We start from the raw sequence: 21,742 nt of genomic DNA, 5'->3' as shown, positions 1-21,742 counted from the left end.
AGGGGTGTCTGATGCCTTGCTCAGCTCCATGGGGCTTTCAGTGACCACCTTGAAGCCTTTTTTCTTTATTGGTTGAGATTATGCTTAAACTGTACGTCAGCTCTTACTTTTTCCACCAGTAAGTGTTAACTCCTAGGTTGTTTGCCGTTAGCCCACCAGCTTCTGAGAGTTTTAAGGTGTTCCACTATTAGCTGTGAGCAACTCTGCAGTTAGGTAACTGCCAACCTTTGAGCGAATGTATTCCTTCCACTTCTTTTTGAAAGTCATTCTGTATCTCAGACTCCCATGTGCCTCTTACAAACCCGTAACAGCTTCCAGCCTTTGGCCCCGCAGCCAGTGCAGTCACCTCACCATGTAGTCGAGAACCTCCTTCACACACTATTAACAAAATGTGATTCTGTGGTGTTGTCAAGATGCAGCTGCACCTTGGTGATGAGGCTGACTGTGTTGGGGCAGTCTGGCACTGCAGGTGTGGCAAGACCCTCACTTCTCCCCAGCTTTAGCATCTCCCCAGCTTTAGCACCTGGGGTTTGAACGAGGTCACCCTTAATAGATTGAATGTGTCTCAGTGTTTCTTAATGGCTGCGAATTCACAGACATTTCAGTGTTAAGGCTTTTCTGTTAATTTTTTTTATTGTGTGTGTAGGTATGTGTAGTTATCATTCAGTATTTGCCTGCTGTTGTTTAGGTATACTTCTCTGGTCCCCGTCCCCCCCCCCCCCCTTTTTTTTTTTACCCATAGTTTTACAAAAAGCTAAGTTCGGAGGAACTTTGTTTCTCTGTGAATTTCTCTCCTTCCCAGCTTGTTTGCAGAGGAGGAGACTAGCAAGGGCTTGCTTTCATTCTTTTCCCCCCCCAGGTTTTTATCAGCCCCTTGGCAAGAATACCTCAGAACCTCCGGAGTGTTTATCTCTGCCACCTTCACAGCACTTGCCTGGGATGGAGGAGTGCTATGGGGCCCATCTTGCAAGCCCCTGGGAAGATACTTTTAGATCATTTTAGGCTGTGGCAAGATGGAAGCTGAACTCTGGCATGCTAAAGCTCAGGCTGTTATATAAATCGCTGCCTTTTGTCCTACTGAAGACTTCCTCAGACCCTCATTTATTACCCTCACAAAGGAGCGTAGCTTTTCTGAGACTAGGAACTGAAGAAAGAAAGAAATGTCATTGAGTCTGACTAGAAACATTGTTTTATCTGTACCCAATTTGCAAGTGTAGTAAGGAAATATTTGCATCAAATACAGAGCTGAAAACCCAGAAGTCATTGTAGTCAATCCACATGTCCCAGGTCAGCATGCTGAATCCTGCTTAACCAAAGCAAGTGACAAAGACTTGTTTTTTACCACTCAGCTATTTCTTCCAGAAAGACAGAAAATCCCACCCTTCTTGCGCAGGCAAAACTCCTGCTGAAATTGGTGGAAGTGGAGCTAGCAGCAGAACCAAGGATAGCAAGAGAAAAAAGGTAAATGTTAGTCCCCAGGACTGTAAAAACCAAAAAGGTAAGGTTCATTAAATCCCAATTTATCTTCTCAGTGCAGTCTTGTATAACATTATATGAAACTGTAGGACTCCTAAGTGATACATGTCACCACAAAAAGAGGCTGTATTACGTGAGGGCATTTTTGTGTAAGTCATTTTGTAGGAAATGCAAATTTTGTCTGTGTTTTAGAAAGAATGTCACATACCCTTGGGCAAGGGTACAGCTAATATCCTTTTTTCTCATCAGCTTATCACTGCCAGCTGTCAACAACATCAGGATTGACTGGTTTCTTTTGCCTGATCTGCAGAGCCCTGTCAGTGGGAATAGGAGGGCCTTGGGAATTAATTTGGAAACCTCGGGTTTTGGAAGGAGCTGTGCTTCAGGTGCTGTCTGTGTGTCTTTGCTCCATTTTTTCTTTTCGAATTTGTCAGGGCAGAGTGCATGAGAAGTGGTAGCATTCTAGGTAACGTAGGTGATGGGCTTATGTGGTGACAGCTCCCAGGAGACGATCCAGAAGGTGCAGATGCTTATATATGGTGGCTTGGCATGCTAGATTTCACATTGGGCTTCCCATTTGCAGGTCTAAAGAGAGAAAAGTTTTTTTTTATTTATGTGAAAGGAACAAGAAGGCAACTAACATATGGCTGCTGGTCAGCTCATTTAGCCTGGGTCTGCAGCCCAGGACCTCCAAGACCAGGCTGCAAAGTGTTCCTAAATCCTCTGTGCTAGTGAAGGATCTGCTAATATTTCAACTAGTGACAGCCAGTAGGACTTTCTTAAAATATGCTGCTGATCAATTGTTATATTACTTATTTAAAAAACAAACAAACAAACAAAAAAAAATCAACCCCCCAAAAAAGGCTTTTTTGAATTTGCTTCTGCACAGTCGTGTCCTCTCATCAAGCCTTTCTCCGCATTCAGAAATGAATGAGGAAAGAAGAGCTCAGGGCTTGTTTTGGAGTTGGGGAAGCTGTTACCAATTCATAAAGACTTTTTTCTTGTTGCAAAGCAGTTTCCTGCAGGAGTTTAAAAGGAGGCTTTCTAGACAGCGTGCTCCTGAAGTAGTAGAAGTTACTGGTCTCCAGCAACTGATAGCTTTATGCTGATTTAATGAATTGGAGACTTGGCACCCGTTTTCACTCAAGATTAATTTATGGTGGAAAATGAATCCTTCAGCTGCCAGCAAGAATCCCAGGCCAGATCCTCAGGCGCTCTTTAATTGAGTGAATTGCACTATTAACTTCCAAAGAGCTTCATTTCAATAGGCAGGAACTGCTCAGAGCAGCAGGGACTTCCTCTCTAAAGGAAAGCTTAAATATGCAACAATTGCTTAAACCAGAGCCCTGTCATGTTAGTGCAGCCGAAGGAAAGCTGTCCTTGACGAGATGATTTCTTGAGGCACTTGTAACCCAGCCACTCCATCGCCACAAAATTGAAGAGCTGTGCCGTGTGGTTTTTTGTTGTTTTATTTTTTTTATTTCCCCCCTTAGGGACAAAACATCTTTGCACAGGGCTGGCAACAGGGATTGAGGTAAGTGAAGAACGCGAGTGTAGTCCTAAAGAAGGCTGCAAGAAGAGCTCTTTGTTATCATTTTGCCCTTGGAAAGCCAGGCGGGCATCGGAAGAGCACTGAACGTAATAAATACCCATCCTAAAAATGACAGGCTGCTCCCTTTTTCAGACAGGCAGAAGAAAGCGCGTGTCTGGGGGTGCAGCTGTATTCTGATACATACGTAGGGAGGCTGAACCCAAAGGGCAGAAGGCATTGCCACTCAGTGCCTCTGCTGTTAAACACTGTTACTGTTCAGCCAGTGATTCCTATTGCGTTCGGCCTTTAAAAAGGATATAAAATCCTAGGGGATCCTTTTGCTGTTAATGTAGGGGGAGGGAGGCTCTTTCTGAGTGATTGTAATTTTGGACAACTAAAAACTACTACCATGAGACCCATTATAAGAAGGAACATGAATGTATTTCATTTAAAAGATGCTTGATTTGCAAAAAGAAGGCTCCCTCCTCCAGAGGTGTGAACACACTGTTCCAAACTTTCTTGCAACCCAACTTTTCCAAGGGGAGGTGTAGATTGGATATTAGGAAAAACGTCTTTGCCAAAAGGGCTATCAAGCACTGGAGAAGGTTTCCAACCTAAACTATTCTATGACTCCAAGTGCTGGCCTGGCCTGAGCAGTACTGGGGTTTTTGGTGCTGGAGCACTCTTGCCACTAGCCCTAGGGTGCACTGTCAGCACAGGGCTTGCAAAACTGCAGAAGCGGTTTTCTGCAGAGCAGGTGGGGTGAAGGAACCTGCTGCAGGGAGGGTCGATTTACTGAAGCAAAATGCATGTTAGCAGCAGGCAAAAGGATTTCTTCTTGCAAACTGGCAAAGTGCAGTTCTTGTTCTGCAAGTGTTTTCCTGGTGACTCAGGGTGATTGGTGGGTTGGGGAGGCAGAAGGGAAAGCATAAAAAAAAAAGGTTCCTGTCTGCTCTAGAAAGTAGTTAACTCTAAAGCTGTACATATCTGCAGTGCTGTTTCTCAGGAAAATTGTCCAAGGCTGCGTCAGCCTCTCTGCTCCTGTTACTTAGTGCCTGTTGGGGTAATAGAGGTATAAAGCCACGGTGATGTTGGTCCAAAATTATGCAGAGGGGGATTTGGGATGCCTTAACTTGCATCTAATCAGTGGGCACAACGTGAAGGCCCAGTGATGAAATCAAATGAACCGTTTAGGAAGGGGAAGGGATGAAATACAACCACCCCCAGGCTCAAGTTGGAGAAGCACACAAACGTGGTTAGTCATAGTGTTGGGCGATGCACAAAGTTTTTAGGCTGTGACAGACACCTCTCTTTTTAGTATCTACTGTGGTGTCAGTGCTCACTGATTTGAATTAACATTAAAAAAACAAACACAGGAGAAGAGAATCTCCTCACTCTTTTTTTGCCCTTAATTTATTACACAGTCCCCTCCCATCCACTGAGTACAGATGAAGAATTTTTAGGTCACTTTTGGCACCTGCCTGCTTTACTGCTTGAAGGTGAGATGCTGTCATGTTTAAAAGAGAACTGTCGACATTTGTCACTAACCTTTTACATCTGCATCTCCGTCTTCTGGTTTCTAAAATAAAACAGAAAATGTTTTAGTTCTAAGATACCAAGTCAGAGGTCAGTGAAGAAACACTGCAGTGAGGTAGGGCTGGCATTCCCTAGCAACTTGCTGTCTTTAAGAGTAATAATAGGTAAATCGAGTTTATTTTTGAGGAAAGCCACGCAAGGGGGCGATGCTGCAGCTCACGTTTCCCCAGCAGTCTACTGAAGCGTTTTCATGAATTAAATGTTCCTGTGGGTAACAGCAGCAGGGTCAGCCTGGGACCACTGACTGTGTTGTTTTTTTTTTTTGCTGTCTCAACTGACTTCAGTATGTTGCTGAAAATCCACTGGCAGCAATTAATTGCTACAGCAGGCGAGTGGTGATGAAGCTGTGCAGCATGCAACCAAGTTGAACGATACTCTTCCCCATTTTATATCTATGTTGTTACTTTGGGATGTATTTGGCAAAATACAATGTCCACCTGTTAATTTTAGCACAAGATAAAAATCTGTCCTTAAGGGCTCAGGCTGTCTGCTGCAGCAGAGATTAATTGCAGCTAACGGCTTTTCAGTGATCATTGACATCAACATTAAAAGACAGAAATAAGTCACTGAGCGGTGTTTGCAGGGTAATGATGTTGCAGGTCACCAGAGAATCCCAGTGCATGTGAAGGTCTCTTGGCTTCTGGTGACTTCAGAAGGAATTTGGACCAAGGCTGGGCGTTCTGCTGCATCATCAGCTATTTCCCTCAAGTAGGCTGATTTCTGGCTGTGGCTCATCAATGTTTTGTCACATATTCCTTCCTATCGCTGTAGACCATGGTGATTTTTCAGGGCTGAGAACTGCTGAAAAATCATACTACTATTTTTTTTTATTATTATTTTTTTTTAACTGGATTAGCTGGTAAATTCACATCAGCTCCAGGATGTGGGGTAGGCAAGCCTTTAGTTAGGTTAATTCAACAGTAAAACTCTTTGGTGCTCTGGGCAAATGAGCTGAGCCGGGTTAATGAAATCAGTGTAACTTCTGGAGGTATCAGAAAGTTAAACTGATTTCAGTGAGCATTAAATTGATTTAAATGCGTTTGTACTCACTGCTTGCTCAAGCTGACTTAAAGACATTTCAAACATGAAATTTCACCAAGGGACTTTTGCCTACCCAGAGATTAACTGCATTACTGCTTTAACCATAGCAGTCCCTGAACCTGTGTAATTAAGCTGCTAGTATGGTTACAGCCCGAGCTGGTAATGGGAGTCTCAGCGTTTGGATCTGCAAGCCCCATGCTGGAGCATGTTTGCCCTATTTTGTCACAGTCTTTTAGGTTCTGGTACTTTTGGCCTCTGATGCACCAAGTCAAGGCTGGTAGAGCCAAGTTTTCTCTATTTATAAATCTCTTTTTCTTCCTTAAAGGTCTTTTCCAACCTAAGTGATTGTATGATTCTGAGTGGATAATTATTTCTCGGCCTAAGCCTGCTGCTGAGGAAACTACAGAGGCTGATTTTAACAGCGGTCCTCTTGCATTGACCGTGTCCTGGCCATCTGATGCCTACGTAAAGGGGTTAGCTAGAAGATCCATTCCCCTGAAGGACAGGGCTGCGGTTTCAGGCTGGAGGAATATCTACAGGTTTTATGGGTGAGTGTTAATGTCCTTACGTTGACACAGAGCGATGGTGACTGCCAGGGCAATGAGGAGCAGGAGGCAAGTGCCTGCTAAGGGAACCCAGATGAAGATGTCACAGAGGAAATTCAGATCTTTCTCCTTGCTGGTCTCTGCAGGAACAGAAAAGAGGAAAGGTCCACCAGGTGCTCGCAGCTGATGTTACAGCCAGCTCTGCTGGAGCCAAGGGACCTGCCCGCTGGTGCTCAGTGAGACTGGTGGTGTAGCAGAGGGCTTCCTCTTACCCACCAGTGATGCCTGGAAGCGCAGCATCCATCCCTGTTAGTGCTGCTGCTCTCGGCAGTTTCTTGGGGACTTGAGGGAGCACAAGTAGCCAAAAGTTTTCTCGTGTCCCCTGCCAAGGATAAAACCAGCCCCAGCCCCCCAGGCTCTGTCTGTCTTTCCTCCACCTCTCCCCGGTGTGGCCACATGTGAGGCATGCTCGTCCTTTTTACATCATCCTTAGCCTTCCCTACGTGGGATGAAGCATTGGAATTTATTCCTTCTGAGAAAGGATTCTTGCTCCCCCTTCCCCATCTGAAAATGCCTGCAGGATCCCCCTCGGTATCAGTGGACCAGGGCCCAGCAATTTCCTTCTCCCTCCCTGCAGCTCGGCTACCTGGATCCGGGGTCTTCAGGCAGGGGTCCTTCTCGGTGATGTTGTGCTGGGTGGTGGGTGCCACTGTGGTGGTGGTGGTGACAACTATAAGTGAAAATAAGATGAATACAGCATATAGGGTAATACAATAAAATAGTGCTTTTCTGCCCTCCTATCCCTGCCAGGGCACAGCTGCTGCTGTGGCCAGCATAGGGCTCAGGTCGGAGGGGACTTCACAGAACCCGTTTTGGACGGTGACTCCCCCAAAGAGGGTCTCCCATGACCCAGTAAGGAGCTGCAGGCTCCTTATTTTTTACTTTCTGCCACCATCCTCAGAAAGCCCAAGTTCCCTGAGGTTGGTAGGACTTTTGGGACCGATGTGAGGTGAGGAGGGAGGAGGTGGTGGTGTACTCCGCTTTAGTCTTATCCCTTCAAAGCTGTGAATGGGTTGGGGAAGTGGGGCTGGGGAGGTAATGCTGGGTCTGCCTGATCATCGTTGTCTTTGGGCAGGAGCGATACCATGAGAAGGGAGGGCAAGGCAGGAGCCTCTGGCAGGAGGACTTGGTACATTGGTCACAAGATGCCTCGTGCAAGCAAGCAGGGAAAATGGGGTTTGTGGGAGAGGGCAGTGATTAAAAAAGGCAGGGGTAAGAGGTCCTGGGCATTTTGGCAGAGCTAAGCAAAGTTGGGTGGAGGTGTTGCTGACCTGGCAAGAGGACAGGCAGTGGAGGGCTGAAGTACAGCACTCTGTTGATGTTCATGAGGCAGAAATAGTTTCCCTCATCCTGTGGCGAGAAAGATTTCACTACCAAACGGTGGGACTTGCCGTATTTCTTTGCCTCGAAGCGTGTGGATGTCGGTGTGTTCCCCTTGAAGTTGTTCTGACTCAGGGAAGAGGTGAAGACGATGAAGTGAAGGGTCCCACCCTTGTCCTGGTGGATCCAGAATATGCTACTGTCATCCTTGGTGGTCTGACACTCCAGCTCCAGCCGCTGTCCCACCTGGGGGTGTGTGGTTCTGCTGTTGCGAAATGTGGCTGTCATCTGGTACCTGTGGCCATGGATCCTGGGGCAGCCTGTGGGAGAGAAATCCTTGCAGAAACCGCTTGGGACGAGCCGCATCCCCTCCAGGCACACCTCATTCCCTGTCCACAAGGTGTGAGGTCAAATACAGAGGGAGGACTGTGCTGTTGGAGTCCTTGCTGGGACGGTGTGTGTGGGGTGCTTGGCAATCGGCCACCTGGGCTTTAAAGGTGGGCACTGCCCTTTCAGCTGCCTTCTCAGGGCTGATACCCCTTCTCAGATTACTTGAAGTGACTCCCTGAAAACACAGACTGCTAAACCCCCTGTTTTCCCCCTTCCTCCTCCCCTCCAGAACCACTTCTCTGACCGGGCTCCCTTCCCGGGGCATGTGATGCTGCAGCCACCCCTCTGGCTTCCCTGTGCTGGCTGAGGCCATGCTGCCTTTATCCCCACAGTTACAGAGTAAACCTCAAAGCGAGCCTTTTTGGTTTGCTTTTCATTTTCCCTTGAACTATTTAGTCCCGTTTTCTTGGGTTTGGTGAAGGAGTCTCCGTGCCCCTCCCAGTGAAGGTGATGCACAACCCCGTATCCATACTCACAGAGCCCCAGAGTGAGCAGAAGGAGCAGCACAGGAGACCCAGTCATCTCCTCCTAGGGGTGGCTGTCCTTGGGGATGGCGTAGCGGAGCAGAGCTGATCTTCCTCACTTGACTTGGGAGGCTGCGTTGCTCTTTGGAGAGGATGTGATGTCATCCGGGACCCTCTTGGGTAAAGAGGTGATTTTGACACAGATGTCACAGCATCTGTGACAAAACGAGGAGGAAAAAAAAGATTTCTGAAAAAATTCAGTTCTAGCCCAGAATTTGGGCTCATTGATTGTTACCTGTTCTTAACGGTCTGTCAAGGATTTTTGCTTTGATGACTTTGCTAGGGATTGACTGGCGATGCTCGTGCCTGAGGTAGGATCAGCCACCGCAATCTGCCGTCTCCCAGCATGTGGGGGGATCACAGCGGCTCCAGCTCTGCAGAAGTCATGGACAAGCCCTGTGCTTTGGCTGCAGGCCCCGGGTTGTGCTGCTTGGCAGGGATTCTGCTGCCTTTGCTTGCGTGCGTTCGAAGGCTCTTGTGCAAATGGCAGAGCACGCTGTATTTTGTTAGCCAGCCAGCAGGACATGGGCGTTTCATAACACATATCCATACATGTTATTTATCTCCAAGCACAAACGTTGCTGACATGCAGCCGAATTCTTCAGGTGCTCAATTGTTCTTTGCTGTTCTTTGTAATTGCTCTGCAAAAGCCTCTTTGTGCAAGGCAGGTGGTCTGTGATCTGAAACCCACTGAGAAAGCCCCATGCCCCAGAGGTATGCATTCTTTTGGGGTTTTTTACATCTTGTGGTTTTCTTCTCTAACCACAGTGTCTTCCGCCCTGCCAAAAAAAGCCCTTGTATGCTTTAATGGAGAGGGCCCTTGCTGCTGCCTCCAGGTGACCACTGACACATGGGTATGGGCGATGTTTCCTGGACCTTTGCACATACAATAGCACCAGTTTCACCAGACTGTGAAGGGCTGGGATGGTGTGTTATTTATTTCATTGTTTGGCACTCCCTGGCTTTCCTGTTGATTATTTTCCTGGGCTAGGTATTTCTCTCTTACTCCTTTGCAAAGAAAGCCCCCTTGTCCTGTGCATGTCAGAAACCAGGTGCTGCTGACTTTGATGCTGTTACTGTTGTGGCTGCTGCTTAGAGATGAGTGATGGAAAATGGTTCAGGATCTGGTTTATTTCACTGAGCATCAGAGCATGTTGGTGAGTGAGGAAAGCTGCTGTTAGGCCCACTGAGATATGTGAAATTCGTACTTTCATGAGGCTGGAAGACTTGTGATATCTCCCTGAAATAGAGCAGATTTTGTCAAAATAAAGAGCAAATATGTTTTGTCAGTTAAATAACGTTACAAGAGGCAGGGTCTCAGAATCCTGTCAAGGAAATGTGAACATCTGTCTTGAGCTACATGTCACCTCTTAACACTGCAGCTATGTCCAGATGAGACATCAAGCGATGCTACTTCTGTAGGCTCCTGCTGGTTTCAGTGGGCAGTTTATTCTCCTTATCCTAAGTAGAATTCATCCTCCCTTTATGATGGGACAAGCTGCTCCTGGGAAGCGCCTGTCTTCACGGGCTCATGGAGGAACATGGACAAGGAACTGGAACTACGTGCCTGCCTTGTAGATGACTGCAGTTGAGTCTCGTGTTTTCTGAGGTGCTGAAGTGAGCTGGTTCCTGCCATCCCTTGGGGTTGTTGTGTGTGCCCCCACACTTCTATCACTAGTACCACAACTATCACAAGTATCACAACTCAGCACCAGCAAGTGACATTTCAAAAGCATTTTCAAAAGCACAACCCTCCTGAGACCGAAGTAGGAAAATTCCCTATTCCCATTTTTCAGCGTGGTTGAAATGGAAGTAGACATGCTGGCAAATGAGGATGAATTAAATGTTTGCCAGGACTAAGCTCTCACTCTGCTGTAGAGCATGGATGCTTAATTACAGCATGTAGTACATGTCCTTAGAGATGTGGTGGTGGATGTGCTGGGAGAACCTATACAATTAAAGGATCATCCAGGAAAGGGCTATTGTCTTTCATAGTAGGGACATCTTACTTCTCTCTTGCCTCTGTTTAATGGTAAATTTTATTAGGACTCAGTCCTGGGTACCAAACTGGAACCCAGAGATTCCTCTGCTGGGTGTAGAGGTGTCCTGGATCTTGGTCCTCATGGCTCATGGATTAGTCTGGGGTTTATGCAAGGCTAACATTTGCTTTGTCATGTTCATACCCTGCGTCACCATTCAGAGGTTTCTTTTTTTCTCTTCATACTTCTATTTGCTGAAGCGCTTTGTGACTCACCACTACACGAGAGATTCCATTAACACGTCTTTTCTGACGCTTGTCTGTGGTGCTGGGGTTGGACATTTGGGAGCCACAGGTCGTGGCTTCGGGGGAAGCTGTTCCTTTCTGCTGCCTGCAGTAAACTGCTAATGAATATATACTTTCCAGGTGAGACAAAAGCTTGTTGTCAGCAGAGATGTAGCTGCCAAGCCGGCTGTCCTGCATCTCTTTTCAGTATGGGCACACTGTGCTGGTCAGAGGGGAAACCAGGGGAGTAGCTCCGGTGGAGATGTCAGGGTGTGATCAGATGAAATTCTTGTGCCCCCATCTCATGTCTGCTAAATAAGAAATCAGCTGGGGCAGGGATCTTCCCCCCACCCCGGCTTCTGTGTTTAGGTACCGCTTAGCACAGAGCTGTTTCTATTTTGCATAGTATCAAATGAGAAAAACTAAGCCAGTTGCAATGGCAATTATTTGATTATGAAAAACTGCAGGCACAGGTGAGACCTCCAGGAAAAGCTCTCATTTAAAGTCAACACTTGTATAAATAATTTAGATCAGTATATGTAAGTTTTACCCTGATGACCTACTCCAAAACTGGGAGAAGTAGGTGTTAATCAGATTAATTAAGGAATCTCTCTGATTTTTAGTATACTCTGGTTTGGCAATTTGTCCTCCGGATGATATTTTGCAATAGACTTGTTGTTAGACTGAGAACCGAAGTCAAATCAGTGAAACACTAGCATTAATGACATGGTTTGTTAGTAATTTCTGTAGTAGTACCACAGTTATGGTATGAGTAAGGAAGAAGAAAACCCTCAGACAAGCAGTTAGTTCTGCAGAGCATCATGTAAAAGATGTCAGGAGACCAGACAGGAGGTTGGTTAGATGGTAGAAGGTAATTTCTTTTTTTCCCCAAACCTACCAATAAGTTTCATTTTACTTGTAGCTAAGGTTGCAGGGCTCCTGCCTAAGGTGCTTGTGACTGAGTTTTATCTTTATATACTAAGACCAGGCTAGATCTGTATTTAATCAGTGTCAAATAATTAAGCAGGAGACAGGTACAAGGAGAGAAGAGACAAAGAAGGGTCTACCTGTTTTGGCTGGGGCTTGGCAGGAGGTGAGTTTAGGATTACTTTTTTCTGTGCTCGCTTACATCCATTTACCAGGGAAGATAAGATGTGGGAAACGAGAGGGAGCCTGGGGCATCAGAGCAGGAGGAGATGCTGTGTTTCAGGTATGATTGATTTCTTAGTCACTTTGTGAAAGGACCTCAGTGACTTTTTCATGTTGGTAAGAAACTCTTTGGCTTCTTGGTATGGTAATATCAGACATCGCATGGATGTCTCACAGTATGCGTGACTGACAGTGGGAGCGCATCTCAGGACATGGGAGTTACGCTGTGATGGTTGGCAGACACAAGAGGAGCATCAAAATGACTGTTCTCTCAGTCAGTTGTTCTGTTGCCCATGGCATCTCCTTCTAGGACTTGATGTGTAGCATCATGCTGCTGATGAGCAGATGCCGCTTCATCCCTGCAAGTGATCAGTGATGGTAACTCGGGGGGGGGGGGGGGGGGGGTGACACTGGGTTGTGTTTGCTTCAGCATTGCTGATTCTTTCTGTTGTTAACCTTTGAAGGATCTCTTTTTGTAAGGAGGAATGGAAAGTTTTCAAGGAGATTTAAAAAATTTGTTACAAATTATGAACTTTTGTTTCAAATAGAGGAAAAAAATGTTGTGACTGTAGCGTACAAAATTTCCGGTGTGAAATGAAGTTGTGGTTTATGAGCAGCATGCTGCCTCGAGCATGCCTTGCAAAGTTGCAGACCTGAAGGAGTTTGTAGAATGTCAAGCACAACTGTCGTGCACCAGATACCCTCACACACTATCTTTCCACTGCAGCAATGTTTCCAATTCAGTGGTCAATACTTCCCTCTCTTCTGAGTACTCCCAGTTGTGAACATCATGTACCTTAAAATAACAGTATGCAAACCACAAACACTCCGGTGCTCTCACCCCTCCGTGGTGTGGACCTCTAACCAGGTCACTGGGTTGGAAATCGCTGTATTCTCCATGCTTGTTGGTACTGAGAGTCTGATAAACAGAGACCTGAATGTGTTACAAGTTTTCCTTGCACAGTTGTTCCACGCCTTGTCTCTTGGTGCTGCGTAGCTTGTTTGTGCGGACATTTGGTGGATCGGCATTCCGTGGTGGCATCTTTTGTGAACAGGTGACAGCTTACACTCTAAGTGCCCCAGCTGGAGTTAGCAGTGGACGGGTTGGTTTTCTGCAGGTCCAGTCTCCTAAATACCACAGAGATTCAGCCCAGACCTGCAGAAAGGCTTCCTCTTTTCTGACGCTGAACAGAGACTTTCCTTCAGAAAAGGGAAATTATCTGTATAGCTTTACTGCGTCATTTTTTTGTCTGAATAGCAGTTTGGGAAGTCTTTTAATTATTGAACTGGACTCATTACCTCATTTCCCATGCCCATGATCAAATTTCTGTTGCATTTGAGGCACTACTTGGTATTTGTCCTCCTAGTTCAGCTTCCTTCCAGGGTCTCATAGTCTCGGTGTTATCCCCACAGCCCAGGGAGCTGACTTTCTCCTGCCTCCATCTATCCAGTCTTGTCATGTGTGGTGCCCTTCCTCGCTGCATGCTGACCTTCTCCCCTGAAGACCTTGGGCAGGAAAGTCTGGTCAACATACTGCAGGGATTTCTGGGCCCATCTGTGTGGTACAGGAGGACTTTTCAAGACCAGGGTATTGCTGTACATTTTTATTGTTAACATATTTGAGAGGGAACTTCTGACATTGGTTACAGCTGGTGGGATGGAGGAAGTGTTCCTATTTTGGTTTATCAACCCCTCCTGCTGACAGTGCTGGCAGTATGGAAACCTGTGGCTTGCTTGAGATTACTTGCTTGGTCTATTTTGTGATCCCTTTAATAGCGTTGCCTGGGTTGTACTTGTTATTTTTTCCTGATTTATTGTTTACTTGAAAAAAACACGATGCTCACTGTAGAATCAGACTGGTAAGATGCAACCCTAAGCCTCTTTGTTTAAAAGAGGCAAAGGGCAGGAGAAGTGGCTGCATCAAAAAGCAGTAGCTGATTTAATGCTCTCCCATCATCAACAAAGCACAGTAAATCCAGTTTCACAACGTGATCCCCACCATTACTGTGAAGAGACGTGTGTGATTACTCTTTCCATAGCTGTTCTAAAAGTACCAGTCCCACCCCATCTGTGAGTGTTGCTCTCAGTAGCCATATAGCAAGTCATGTTTAAAACATATCCTGTAAACTTTTGTTTTAATGCACGTTAATGTATTTGCATTTATGTATTGTAAATATAGAACTGCAGAAGGGTCTTTCAGAGACTGGGCAGTACAGGGGCAGGTGAAATTTGGAGCTGATGCAATGATGCATGCAAGGAAACCTTGTCCTGGCTTGTTGTAAAATAAGGAATAAAATTAAGAATATAAAAATGGCTGATTTGATTCAGAGCAAAGGCCCACCCAGATGACTGTTTACAGTCCAGGTTACCCTGGATGCATCTTGGAAGAGGGATGATGGCCAGGAAAGGTGTTTGACCCCAGCCAACTAGCTCAGTTTGTGTCCCAGTTTTGGGGAGGTGAGAAGAGACCCAGGTTTGGGGACCAGGGGAATTTGCATGGTGACAACTGCCTTCCCCCAGCATCTCCTTGGGGATGGCAGCTTGGCCTCTGTGCAGTGGGATATGACCCACATTTCTAAGTCATATAAAAATTGTCCTGGCTATGGTAGTGGCGGGTGAGTCAGACTAAAAACGACCTGAGGAAAGTCATGTATTTTAGTAATGGCTGTTCTACCACCTGATTCCTTTCCTCCTGCATAGAGATGTCTTGAGAGATATATTTTAATAACAGCAGTGTCATTTGCAGCTGTTGCTTAGGGCAGGAATATACAATCCCAGCCCCCAGGAATATTTTGTCTCAGTTTTTTTGGAGAGAGCGATAGGAAATATCCCAACTGGAATTTTGCATTTGGTGCTGATGTTAAGGCATTATGTTTTGAAGCCCTGTAGCTGGGTGTTGGCACAGCCCAGCACCTCTCCCATCAGCTGGTGAGTTTACCTTGTGTTTATGTTGGAAAATGATTGCACCTTGAGTTTTGCTGAAGAGCAGCAGTGGTTCTGCCTGCGAGCTGGCTGCAGGGCCCCCAGCAGCCCAGCATCTCCTCCCGTGGTAGTGCCTGAAGAGACGTCAAACATGGTGGGACCTAACTGTGCTTTGTGCCACAGGTCATGCTGTACCGTGCAAGAGCAGCGCGCACCCTGCTCCCCCAAGGATGCCCTGCCTGTCCCTGGAGGCAGCTGCCCAACATGGAGGTTTTGTGCTGCATTTCATGCTGCCTGCACAGCCCGCAGCCCCAGCCACCTGCGCTGGGAGTGACAGGATACATGGTGGGTGAGTTCACACGTGTAGCTCTGGGGACAGAGATGCCTCCTAAGCCACAGCTCTCTTCCTCCCTGCCCAGCCGTGCGGGGAGGGAGGTTGGCTGCACCCCGTATTTTGGTGCTCAGCCTCCCTGCTGAATGTTTTAACCACAAGCGGAGAAAAAGAGCAGAAAAATCAATGTGGATTTCACCTTGGGCAGGGTAAGGTTTGCTCTGTTGTGCCTGCAGGGTGGCGGAAGGCATGGGGTAGGACAGGACGTGGGGCTGATTGCAGAAGACAGGGTACTGGTGGTTGGCATCAGCTTGTGGGCTCATTGCTTTGCTTTGGAGGCATCCATCGCTTCCCATGCTTTCCTTGGGGAAAGCAGGCGTATTTAGGTGTTCCCTGGCAAAGCTCAAGCCTTTGAAATACTCCACGTTGCAAAACTTTGCCTGCAGATGCCCAAGATTTCTGCAGGACTGGATTTTGTGCTGTGTGATGCAGAGGTTCAGTGCAGTTTGGGAGAGATGAAATTTAGACTGACTCAAAAAAAGACAAGGAAACAAGCTCATGGGTGGCTGCCTGCATCAGCCTGGCTGCCTAAGGGCTCCCAACCCCTTCAAGGAGATTTTCAGGGAGGGTGGAGAGGGCTTTACCATCTGAGCAGGTTTCCTTTTCATATTGGCTACCAGCTGCTTTCCATGCGTGGCTTGTCTCAGGGGTTTTTTTTTGGTTTTATGTTAAATGAACTAAATAAGTTGGTTGTGTGAGATTCCCATTGTAACAGCACATGGATATGTTCTACCGGCAGAGAAAAAATTCTGCACTGATGCCATCATTGGGATTTTTTGGAGTGTTTCACATGTGGTTTTAATTTATTTGCTAGATCAGAAAGTGCAAATAGTCATAATGATGTTCCCCTGCTTACGAGTGTGGTGCAGTTCCCCTTCATACATGTGTATATCTTAAAGGCTAAATGAGAAGTTGAACTTTAGCAGAAGAAATTAGTGGCATGGGGGGGAATATTAAACCTCCCACGTGTTGCAAGTGTTACAGCAAGGGGAGAATTTTGTTTCATGTGAAAGAACCACTGGTGTATGAGCTCAGAGTAAGCTTTCCCATAGCAAGGTGATAGAGAAGCAAAATCCAAACCTTATACAAATCGATTTTTAATTTGGTCTGATACATGTTTCAGTTAAATGAATGCTGGAATAACAAATATTTGTATATAATTCCACGGCAGCTGCAGATCTCACTCTGAGTGCATGCAATATAGATAAATTGATATACGCAAATATGTTATTTCAGCAAATATTTAACAACCAGAAATACTATGAAATACAAATTATAATAATATTAAAGAAATTATTTCTGGTTTATTGAACCAGAAACTTAATACATTACTATTTTTAGTTCATTGAATGTCGAAGTCCAGGGAAATATGGGCAAGAAGGATTTATGCTGCCTGAAGACAGTTTTTTGTTCCCCGGTATATTTCTTCTATGGGTTTCTGTCAATCTATGTAACTGTCAATATATATAATAACACATATATAGCTATATATAATATACAACACACAATATAGAAAATTAATATCTGCAATATGTTTATATGTAATATATTTAAATATAACTATATTGAATGAATTATATATAATGCAGTTAACTGTAATAAGTTATAGTATAACTGTATATAATAATATATAGCTAGAAAATTGTCAATATAAATAATTACAATATTTCTATATTTAAGGCTCCTGTACATTATTTGATATATGGAATAGCAGAATAGCTGGGGTGTGCTGGGTGGAGGAGGGCTTTTGTGCATTGGATGCTTCTGAAAGACAGGGAGGAGAATTTTCCATGCCCCTGCTTGGATGTGTGTGTGTAGGGCTGCGCCTGTGCAGTAATGGGATTCAGGAGAAGCAAGTTAAAATCAGGATTTTTTTTTTTTTAATAGCTTTTGGGATCTATCTGGTTTTGTATAGTGGCAGAAAGATATTTTGAAATTCCCATTGAACAGGTCTGATCTGCATACTTAGAAGTCCTGCTGTGAATCCATTTTTCCTGCCAGGAGGATATATTTAATAAGCAGCTACCATTCACGGAGCTGTTCCGGCCAAGGATAAATAGGAAAGAATTTAAACAGCACCCATGGATATATGTATCTCCTTTCCCTTTGCATGGATTTCAAGTTTAATAATTTAATAGATGTTATTCATCCTTTCTTTGTCAGCATGCCCAACTCAGCTGTGTTTATGACTCTGCAAAATAGGGGTTTTTTTATATATTTGGAGCTTTAAAACCAGATACAACTTCTGCTTTCATGTCACTAGCTTGTTTTCAATTTAATGTTTTCAACTGCACCTGATCTAATTTACTTGTTTGTTATGTAAAACCACAAACTATCCACCTAAAAATGACTGGGTGGCTTAAAAGAGTAAAGAAAAATTGAGCACTGCCAATATTAGATCAGTAACAGATATTCTGGAAAGACTGACAATTTTCTTATTATCCATTTACCTAAGTTTTACATAAACATGAAGACTATTCACTGCAGTGCCTGAAATACCTGTATTCCTGCTCTGCTCTCTGTCCTTTGAAAATTTTAATGCTTTCAAGAGATGCACGCAATTTATTGTAAGAATAACTGTAGTATTTTTTATAACATGTGCATACAGAATATAAATATAGATGTAAGATAATAATATAGTAACAACAACAACAGGATTATTGCGACATGTAAATTTTGACCTCTTTTACAATTCCTTGCCCGATGGTTTGCAGGGGTGGGTACCACATAGGTGATGCTTTGTACTTAAACCCATAGACCTGTAAAACCCACCTTGTCCTAAAGCCTTTTGTCTTTGTCCAGTTTTTTGCTCCTTTTGTCATTTAAATGATATCGTTTATTTACTGCTGATGTGAGCGTTTGGGGTTATATATAAAATCCCATTATTTTCCCTTCTAGGTATGGATGTTCCTTGCTGTGGGGAGGAAGCTGACATGGCAGCTGGGAGAAGGCTGGTCCATCCTCAGAAGGAAATGAGGAATAAATTAGGGACTCATTTGCCAGGACACTGTGGCTGGGGTGACACTGTGACATGCACTGGTGTTGCCCATATCTCTCCCTCTGTGGATGCAGGCACCATGCCATTAGCAGAGATGCACAGAAATATTTCCCCATTAGTTTTCATGATGGAAGCATCCCTTCTGTCCTACATGCCAAAACACTATGTCCCTGAGTCTTGGCTGGTATCGTCATTGTGCTTCAGCACAGTGATGAGGTAGGGAAGAAAACCAAAGAAGTTGCAGTATCAGGGGATGGGCTAATTTTCTCAGACATAAAAGCATTTTTTTTTATTAGTGTTTCTATTTCTGTTTATATATGCTCTGGGAAAAAAAAATAAATCCATGAAATGGAGGTGATTTTTTTCCACTGGCTCTGAGTTGTGAAACCTGCTGCTAAGATCTCTCTGAAGTTTACTCTCTTAAAACACCTTGTTGATGATGAAAAACTGTAGTAATGCCTATAATAATTTCTATTGGTAAACTGCCCAAGCCTGTGTTTCAACAGGGCAGCAGCATCCTTAACTGCTGCTGTTCTCTTCTGGTTTTACTGCACACAGATGATGTGGTTTAGGGTTTTTTTTCAAATTACAAAGGAAAAATGAAACGAAATCGGGGAGTTTGGATATTGAGAAATCCTTTGCTGCCTGTTACAGTTATTCACGGGCAGGTGGAGGGATAAAAGCCCATACTTGAATGGGTGTTATTGGACTTTGGATAATCCGGTGGCTGAAGTTGATCAATGCAAGACAGTGCTGGCGGGGGGGGGGGGGGGGGTGTTCAGTGAGGGTTGGACACTGTGGGGATGGCCTGAGTGTGGGGATGGAGGGAGGAGGAGCAGACTGGGCAGGGTGTTATCCCCTAGGCTGCTCCCCTTCCCAGGGGAGAGGAGGATGGGGCTGTTGCAGCCTGCCTCTTTCTGCCAAAACCTGTCCCTGGCTGCTTGCCCACGGGAGGCCATCTCCTGTGCTGGCCGAGAGGTGAAGCAGATATGGATGTTAAGGTCAGGATGCCTCAACCAGGGAAAATGGAACTGGGATTTCAAAAGCAGCTGCGGGCAGAGGCAAAAAGCTCTGTTTTTGAAAGAATAAACCTTTGCCCATGGGCAGTTTCAAAGGGGTTGCGTTAGAGCTGACCTGTAAAAAAAAATACATGTTATAAAAATCACCTGCTCCTGAGGTGAAGCTCTGCATCTCGAGTGCTTGCAGGGTAGAAAGCTGGTGGGTTAATTCATTTGAGCTTTCACAAAAGCTAAAATATGTGCTGGTATGATAGGTTGGAAGCAGAGGTGGTTGGGGACCCCTCACCCTAGCATCTGTGGTGGGATGAGGTCCAGGGTCGGTGTCCCCTGTGCCTATGAGCTGCGTGGGCTGAGAGCCAGGGTGAGGCTTGCAGCCTGGGAAAGCTGGCTCAGCATGGTCCACCGATGGCTGTGTTACTGCGTCATCCATCATGAGGAGCACCCACAGCCAGGTTTGAGACCAGACCCTCCAGAAAAATCTGCATTAAAGTGGAGAGCACAGCTCCCTGCAGCTGGGAGGGGAGGGAGGGCAAGGCCAGAAGGATGCTGTGGTGCCGCTATCATGCTGTAGAGTCATGAGCTCATTTAGGTTGGAAAAGACCTTTAGTTAACCCAGCACTGCCAAGCCCACCACTAAGCCATGTGCCTAAGCACCACATCTGCACAGGTTTTAAATACCTCCAGGGATGGTGGCTCAAGCACCTCCCCGGGCAGCCTGTTCCAGTGCTTGACAGCCCTTTCGGTGCAGACATGGTGCTCAATGTAACCCTCCTGTCGCTGGCTCCTGGGGAGCACAGACCGACCCCCCCGGCTACAGCCTCCTGCCAGGCCGTTGCAGAGCCACCGGGTCCCCCCCAGCCCCCTTCTCTCCAGGCTGACCCCCCCGCCCCCCCAGGCTGGTGCCCCAGCCCCTGCCCCAGCCCCTGCCCGGCTCTGGACACGCTCCAGCCCCTCAGTGTCTGTCTGGCCGTGAGGGGCCCAACGCTGAGCCCAGGCCCCGCGGGGCGGCCCCACCGGTGCCCAGGGCAGGGGGACGGGCGCTGCCCCGGCCCTGCCGGCCACACCGTTTCGGACACCAGCCGGGACGCCGCTGGCCTCCTGGGCCACCTGGGCACGCTGGGGGCTCATGCCCAACTGGCTGACAACCAACACCCCACCGGGCAGCTCTCCAGCCACTCTCCCCCAAGCTCTTTATACCTGCACAAGCTCTTCCCGTGCCTGCATTTGCCCCGGCCCTGGGGACTCTGGAGCCACATCAGCCCTTGGCTTTTGGCAGCTGTAAGGGCGCACGCAATGTGCAGGGCAGGAGATCCCCGTTGCTTCCCCAGCAGCAAAGATCGCTGCCGGCTTTCCCACCCACGCTGGGGACTGAAGGTGTCTGGGCCGCCTTCCCCTTGCACTCACGGTAGCTGGTACAGCCCTGTGCCAGTGACCCTGTTTGAGTGGAGATGTGGGGCTGGGGATGCATCTGAGAGCAAGTGCCCACTGCCTGCACTCAGTGGGACATTGGATTTCCCACCCCACATCAGCCTTGCAGCCCCAGGCAGCGCCTCGGCCTTGGTACTGTCCCTGGGGACACCTACCCTGCTTCTGGCATTGCTCAGGGTTCGGCATGCGCGGATATCACTCAGGGCTCAACACACATGGGCATTGCTCAGGGTTCAGCATACGTGGATATTGCTTGGGGCTCAGCACGTACAGACATCGCTCAGGGTTCAGCACACATGGGCATCACTTGCAGCTCAGGACTTGCAAGCATTGCTCCGGGCTCAGCACACGTGGCCATTGCTCAGGGTTTAGCACACACAGGCATTGCTTGGGGCTCAGCGCACAGAGGCATTGCTCAGAGCTCAGCACACATGAGCATCACTTGCAGCTCAGGATGTGCAAGCATTGCTCAGGGCTCGGCTCTATGGGGCTCAGCACACACACGGGCATTACTCAGGCCAATTCTTGCGGTCTGTGCCGTGCTGCTGGGCTCCAGGCCAGCCCTCGGCTGCCTGTTTGTTCTCAGAGGCGATGTTGGCCTTCAAGCTGCACCAGGTGTTTGACCTTGTGTACATCACTTTGTCTGGCTTTCCTCTCCCACTCTTGGCTGTCTGCTGTCTCCCATGGGAGAAGATACGATCCCAGACCTGCTCCCCCCAGAGCTTTTCTCTGCTTTAACTCTTTCTTGGGCAGAGGCTACGGTTCCTTGCTTGACACACAACCATGTCCCTTACTGAGCAGGGCCACATGACACCAGCCTGCAGAGCAAAATGGCAAAGCAATACAGTCACTATTGCTGCCACATGTGCCTGTACAGGGCCTTTACAAGTTGTGCAGTGTGATCTGCCCCTGTGTCTGCTGGTTGCTCTCAAAGTGTTCATCTTATTAGCCAGCCTCAGCAGGAGCAAACCGAAAGCACCTTCGTGCTGTCCTACAGCCAGACACAGAGGAGATTCGGTGAGTTCACAGCATTTTCACAGCCCATCTGAATCCCTTTGGTATGCAGTGCCCCCAGTGTGGCCCCAGCCG

General features: G+C 46.7%; 2 protein-coding genes across 15 annotated transcripts; one reads left to right on the top strand and one right to left on the bottom strand.

The window, feature by feature from the left end:
• Positions 1-1,184: 1,184 nt before the first annotated feature.
• Positions 1,185-9,078, bottom strand: LOC308069003 (T-cell surface glycoprotein CD8 alpha chain-like). Of its 4 annotated transcripts, XM_080400636.1 has the most exons (7): positions 8,719-9,022; positions 8,436-8,638; positions 7,521-7,889; positions 6,836-6,919; positions 6,213-6,329; positions 4,556-4,586; positions 1,185-2,061 (listed from the first exon to the last, which is right to left on the bottom strand). In XM_080400636.1, exons 2-7 carry the CDS (start codon positions 8,479-8,481, stop codon positions 2,007-2,009), a joined length of 702 nt encoding a protein of 233 aa, XP_080256762.1. In that variant the 5' UTR covers positions 8,482-8,638; positions 8,719-9,022; the 3' UTR covers positions 1,185-2,006. The 4 variants fall into 4 exon arrangements, with proteins under 4 accessions (XP_080256762.1, XP_080256763.1, XP_080256760.1 ...); XM_080400637.1 differs by lacking the exon at positions 1,185-2,061 and having other exon boundaries at positions 2,069-4,586; positions 7,641-7,889; positions 8,719-9,078; XM_080400634.1 differs by lacking the exon at positions 1,185-2,061 and having other exon boundaries at positions 2,069-4,586; positions 8,719-9,076.
• Positions 4,593-21,025, top strand: LOC308068943 (uncharacterized protein; the record flags this gene model as incomplete). 11 transcript variants are annotated; one of them, XM_080400489.1, is made up of 3 exons in its annotated part: positions 4,593-6,192; positions 15,001-15,166; positions 18,107-21,025. In XM_080400489.1, exon 3 carries the CDS (start codon positions 19,976-19,978, stop codon positions 21,023-21,025), a length of 1,050 nt encoding a protein of 349 aa, XP_080256615.1. In that variant the 5' UTR covers positions 4,593-6,192; positions 15,001-15,166; positions 18,107-19,975. The 11 variants fall into 11 exon arrangements, with proteins under 11 accessions (XP_080256615.1, XP_080256608.1, XP_080256616.1 ...); XM_080400490.1 differs by lacking the exon at positions 4,593-6,192 and adding an exon at positions 10,750-10,887; XM_080400488.1 differs by lacking the exon at positions 4,593-6,192 and adding an exon at positions 11,572-11,617.
• Between the last annotated feature and the right edge of the window lie 717 nt (positions 21,026-21,742).

This window comes from Falco punctatus (genome assembly GCF_963210335.1).
Source record: "Falco punctatus genome assembly, chromosome: 1".
In the NCBI taxonomy this organism is placed as follows: Eukaryota; Metazoa; Chordata; class Aves; order Falconiformes; family Falconidae; genus Falco; species Falco punctatus.
The sequence above is the reverse complement of the archived record's forward strand: the minus strand, read 5'-3'. Positions and strand labels throughout refer to the sequence as shown.